Source organism: Chanos chanos, chromosome 9, assembly GCF_902362185.1.
Source record: "Chanos chanos chromosome 9, fChaCha1.1, whole genome shotgun sequence".
Classification (NCBI taxonomy): domain Eukaryota; kingdom Metazoa; phylum Chordata; class Actinopteri; order Gonorynchiformes; family Chanidae; genus Chanos; species Chanos chanos.
The window spans coordinates 27342746-27348745 of NC_044503.1; the positions used below are offsets into that span (position 1 = coordinate 27342746).

At 41.1% G+C, this 6000-nt stretch overlaps 1 protein-coding gene across 1 annotated transcript; it reads left to right on the top strand.

Annotated features, from left to right (window-relative positions):
* The first annotated feature begins 312 nt into the window (after positions 1–312).
* On the top strand, positions 313–3871 carry LOC115821541 (zinc finger protein Xfin). The gene has a single exon (XM_030785356.1). It carries the CDS (start codon positions 314–316, stop codon positions 3869–3871), a length of 3558 nt encoding a protein of 1185 aa, XP_030641216.1. The 5' UTR covers position 313.
* Positions 3872–6000: the final 2129 nt, after the last annotated feature.

Sequence of the window (6000 nt, forward strand, 5' to 3'; positions counted from 1 at the left end):
ACTATAAAAGTTTATGGGTTAAAATCTTATAGCTTCTTTCATATGAGTTTCCCTGCTCTGGATGAACCAAAATAGATGAATTTAATAAACAAGCAGAGTAGTTGAGATGCATTGGATATTTTTAAATATTGTGTTTAATATTTTTGCATATGTATGTTATGAGCCTTTTCTTTTAACCTTATAAAATGTGTGATTTACTGTATGGTTTTTGCTGTAATACTTGCTAATGACATGTTGTTTTCTTTATATCCAGTGCGAGGAAAGCTGACAGGTAGTCCCCCTCTTCCAACTGTCCTCAAGTCAGCCCTACAAAATGCTTGGCCTTCAGGGAACAAGGACTGCGGGAACACCATCTACAAAGTCATACAGTTGTGTGGCATGTTCAGCCACTTTTCAAGGGTTGGCATCTCTGCTTGTCCACCAAGCATCTCACGCTGGTGAAATTTCTAGGCAGCCAGGACCCTCATCGCCCACTTGCACCCAGTGTGGACTCTCATTTGCAAGCAAAGAGGTCTTGGAAAAGCACCCCTGCAGGACCTTGCCCACACCATTACATTCAACATTGCCTGCTACTGCCACCGTTACACCACCCCTGCCTGCTCCAGATGTGTATATTTGTGAATGTGGGGAAGAATACCATGACTTCAGTGTCTTGCAAGAGCATAAAAAGTCCCATCAAACAGAGGCGATATCAGAGCCACCACTGGATAGCAGTTCAGTGAAGCACATTACTAAGAAATTAAGCACACAGATTGACAATGAAACATCCAACAAGAGTACCTCAAATCAGTGTGTTGTATCCCAGCCTTCATCCTGTCACAACCTGCTTCCACATACCAAGGAGCTGAAACCTTATCATAAGACAAGTTTACTCCCTGAACCTGACACAAAGGATCAGCCACTTTCTGTAAGCAGCACTGCCTCGCTTGACCAAGGTCATGAGATTTCAGAGCCTGCAAATCTTCCCTTAGCTGAGAGTGTTACAGAGGAGCAAGATCTTGCCTCACAGAAAGATTCTCTGTCTTGTCAAGCTATAACCAGTTCATCGTCTGATAGTGAAAACTCAGCAAGTCAATGTAAGGAGTCAAAGGTGCCTCAGAAGAAAGCATTATTGAAGATGCTTGCATCTGCCTATATGAATAGTCAGCAGTTAGCACAAGAGAATGTGGAACAAAGCAAGAGAATTTTGCCCCCTAGAAAAGTTTCACCAAGGGCACCAATACCAATCACAACACCTGGATCAACTGCAGTTTCCAGTAGTGAAATGTTAAAACATCAGTCATCAAAAAAATCTGACTCAAATGTTGGCTCACCTCCAGGAAATATGTCTACGAAGAAAGGAAATACTGTCTCTGTGACTCAGACTTTCTGCCCTGTGGTTGTACTTGAGACTCGTCAAAAACTCATTGGCTATGGCAAGTATGATACAGAGGGTAGACACCAGTGTGGTTTATGTCGGAGACTTTTTATGGACATAGATAGCCTGATCATGCATCATGCCTTGCACAGGAAAGAAAGAGTAAAATGCTGTCGAAGCTGCCATCAGCTAATCATCAGTATAACATCTGTCCCAGACAACCACAGATGTTCCACTGAAGGAACTCTGCAGTATTTTCCCTCTATAGGAAAAAGGTTGACGGCGTTCTCAAAATCACTACCACTCACCAGTCGGAAGACCAGTTTCTCAAAACAGATGTTCAAAACCCCACAAACAACGCAAGCAAGAAAATTGTTTAATTGTCAGCTGTGCCATCGCAGCTATACACGTTTGCACAATCTTAAAAAGCATAATTGCTGGTGGAGATCCTCTCTTCTACACTCGGTCAATCTAGCCCACAAAAATACAGCGGAGCAAACCAAGCTGGATCTGAGTATAAAAGAAGAGAGCCAAAATTCACCGGTGAAACAGTCGATTCTCCATATAAATGTGGGTGTCGGAACTGAATCCCATCGTCCAGTAAAGACAGAAATAACCAGTGCAGAGTCTAAGTTGTTTGGTAAAATTCAGACAGAATTCTCAGCAGATCACTTGGCCTTGAAATCTTTGATCCGGACTGGTTCGCCTAAGAGCTTTGCCCCGTTTCGTCCAAAACTTGTGAAATCCACCTCAGTCCAACAAACCCCAGTTGTGTCTGTGGAAAATCGTGATGCTGCTGACTCAATTCAACCTGTCCAGGTGCGGAAGTGTGTGCAGAAGAATGATTCAGAACCACGTGGTGATGCACTGGAGGAAAGAGGTCAGTGGACCGTCCCTTTGGATGATTCTGAAATTGATGTACTAATAGAGGCAGATGGTGAAGCAGACCACGAGAATCAAGATATGTTACGACATTGTAATGAGTTGGAAGAAAAAAATCTAAATAAAGGAATGGTGCACGTCAATGATGACGGTAAGAGACGTTTTGTCTGCAAAGGATGCCACAAAAGCTACTCTCGCCGTTTTAACTTGAGGAAACACCTCAGGATTTGTGGGGCAGGGAGAGTACGGCAGCATCATTCTTCAGAGATGTCGTCCTCCGGCGCAGCTCTGCAAATGAAACAGTTTACTTGTTTCCAGTGTGGAAAATCTTTTAACCACAGAGATACTTTTATGAATCACAGGATGATGTGCCAGGTTGGGAATAATCCTAGTGTTCTGTTGGATGATGGTGGATTGTTAGCAGCACAAACAAAAGCTTCCAAGGACAGTATCTTTGTTCTGCCACCACCACCACCTGAAAAAGCCCCTAGAGAGCATGGTAGTAGTAATGTTAATGAGGGAAACTGGGGAATTATGTCATTGCCATCTGTGCTCCCAAGAAAAGTGACTTGTGAGTGTGGTGCTACATTCTCTTGTCCAAGGCTTCTCTTTGAACATTTGCAAATGCACACGCAGGAGTCATATATCTGTCCCCATTGTGGTGATAACCTACAGTCTTGGGCTGAGTATGAGACCCACCAACAATCACACATGCAGCCTCAGGTGCAAGCAAATGAGCTGCTAGCCCCACAGCACCACCCATCTCTTCTTTTCCATCTACAGCAGTCTTCATATTTGCAGTCATCAGAGCAGCAAAGACTTGTACCATCCCCCAAGTTGGCAGCAAAACAGCAGAGGCCGCAACAAGAAGCGTTCCCTAGGTGTCATCAGCAGACGAATCGCCGTCCGTCTCCAGAACAGTGCGTTTGCCATAGATGCAAGAAGACATTTAGGTTACGCAGTTCTTTGCTGAGACACCTGAGATTGAGTTGCAGAGGAGAAATGGCAGCACAAAAGAAAATCTGTTGTTCCCGTTGTAGTATGGTGTTTCCAAACTATGTAACCCTCAAGGTTCATATGCTAAGCAGCACATGTACACCCTCCTTCAAGCCCATGCGCTGCCCAGTGTGCGTGAGGTGGTTTAGCAGCGTTGATGGGCTAAAGAGACACTTGGTTAAACACAGTGAAACAAAGGATGTCCTGGTAGAACCATCTCAAAACAGCCAGTCTAATGTCTTTATGTGTCATATCTGCCAGCGAAGTTACCCTAAGAAACAGTCTTTGAAGGACCACCTAAGAAAAGTACACTTCAAAGTAAAGCACGTGACCCCAAAGCCTACTGTAATGAGGGTTGATCAACCTAATCAGTCTAGTCAGTTTCAGTGCCAGATTTGCATACGTACCTACCCTACCCTTCAGTCATTGAAAAGACATAAGAGAAGGGTACATCGCATCTTTGCCAATGGACTGAAGCCTTCAAATGGAATAACTCAACAAAGCGAATCCAATCAGTTTCACTGTCAGATTTGTCAGCGCAGCTACCCAGATATACGCTCATTGAAAAACCATAGAAGGAGGGTTCATCGCATTTTAAGTGGAGGACAACTTGAGCCAGCAAAAGTAGATGCCTAACAAAATCAACCCAGTCTGTCTCACTGTCTGATTTGCCTACATACCTGCACAGATGTTTGCTCTTTGAAAAACCACAGGAGGCAGGACCATCACATACGGGCGAGTTGTTGCTAAGGATGTTACGCAGACCACTGTCTTTCACGAACGTCAGGAATGCCAGCGTACCTGCCCAGATGTCCATGAATCACACAAACACGAAAGGTGTGCCCATTAATCACTTGGGTCCGTGTTGGATTTGGTTGTGAAGGAAATCCCCAGGCTCTCACAGTGAATTAAAAAAAAAAAACAGACATTTTAGCAATGTCAGACAAAGGCCAGCTCTTGTCCCTTTTAACATTTAGTGGGAGAATATTTTTTTTTGAGGTGCTCCTTACTCTTTATAACTGGTTTAGAGAGTTGAAAAGTGCATGTTAAAGACTTGAGAGTATACTTTCAGGACCTTGATGTAAATACTGTAAATACCATCACATTCTGGCACTTTTTGTGCCTTGAACTAGAGATTTTGTGTATAATCATTGTTTCTGCTAACTTAGATTGGTTGAAAGTAAGGTTTTTAACGTGTTCACTTTGAGCTGTTCTTTTTTTCCCTCCTTCTAACACAAATATAATCCACATGCTTTCAAAACATGTAAAAGAAAATTTTAATTTAAGATTAAGATCTTTTTTTTTTAATCTTTGGTTCAGAACAGCTAGTTACGTATTGAATATGGTATTTTATACATGTGTTGTCTTAAATAGCACTGTGCTGGTGTTGTGTATTAGGCTTACTGAGCGTGATATTCAGTGGAGATATGCTTGAATGTTCCATAAATAAACACAGTATATGTGTCATTTGTGATCTCAGTTCACCTAAAAAGAGCCATAAATCTCCTGGTTGTACAGGTATTCCTTTTAACAATTGTATGTTATATAATTTACAGTCATGTTCAGACTCATTGGCAGGCATGATAATAATGATTTAAAAAAAAATAAGAACTGCATTATATTAGAAACATAAGTAATGTATTATATGGCACAAGAAGAAAAAAACAGGAAACTACACTCTTTTATTCTAACACACTATCTCAAAGTGTTTTCTAAGTAATAGGCCTACGGTGTTTGTCAGACTTATAGGAATCCCTGATGATTTTTCTGTAGACAAACCCATTGAAAGGATTATCAGTGGTAAGTGAAGAATGAATTAGGTGGATTGCAAAAAAACAAAATTTCCTTAACAAAACATACCCGTACACTGATGATGACAATGTATTTGTAGTTGCATGTAATGATCTTGTCTGTGATGGATGAAAAAGACACGAGTAAGACTTCTGCTGAATCGTCCTGAGACCTTTTGGGAGATCAGTCTAATTATGCGGTACGAATGTTTAATTGCTGAAATGACAGAAGATAAGGAGAGCTTACTTTTATGCATAAGCATTCTGAAAACAGGCTACGAATCAATTTTGCATGAGTACAAACACAACCCCAGTATAAAGGAGTTGAAAATAACCCTGTCTTGATAAAATGAATTCTTTCAAAATTACTATATTGACATGCTACTGTAATCTTCATTTATAAATATTATTGGTTTCCACAAGTTCACAGTGTTTTCAAACATCGTACCCATTCACTTCAAAGGTTAGATGAAATTTCGCAGCTGCAACTGTATTTTTATTTCTAGTTCACATTTCAAAAGTTTGAACATGTACGCTTTCCGTACCCCGGTTAGAACTTCACTCTGCCGGAGGTAAGGTGTGAACAGGGAGCGCTCTGTGAATAATTTTACATTTTTTATAAAAGAATCTGTTTTCACTGAGAAATGGTGGTGAATGAATAAGTATGAACATTACTCGTAAGAACAATTTCGGCAAGTAACGTTATACAGTGGTGTGCTAGTGTATTAGCCAAGATGCAGCATTTTTTGGCGGTATCTGTACAGCGTTAACAATGAACTACGAATAAGAAAAACACTTAATCTTGTCACCTTTTTTACGTTTGTATAATTTGATGTGCAGTCGTAAGAATTCATGGATTGTATGTTCATTTGTGAATGCAATGAAGGCAAAATAAAACGACGGAGAGGAACTCTTGCATTGGCTGTTTTAATCACAACTACTGACGCACAGGCTATAGGGAGCCGTCACACCAGT

Coding starts and splice junctions, on each gene's coding strand:
- LOC115821541 (XM_030785356.1), top strand. CDS start 314: ATGCTTGGCCTTCAGGGAACAAGGACTGCGGGAACACCATCTACAAAG.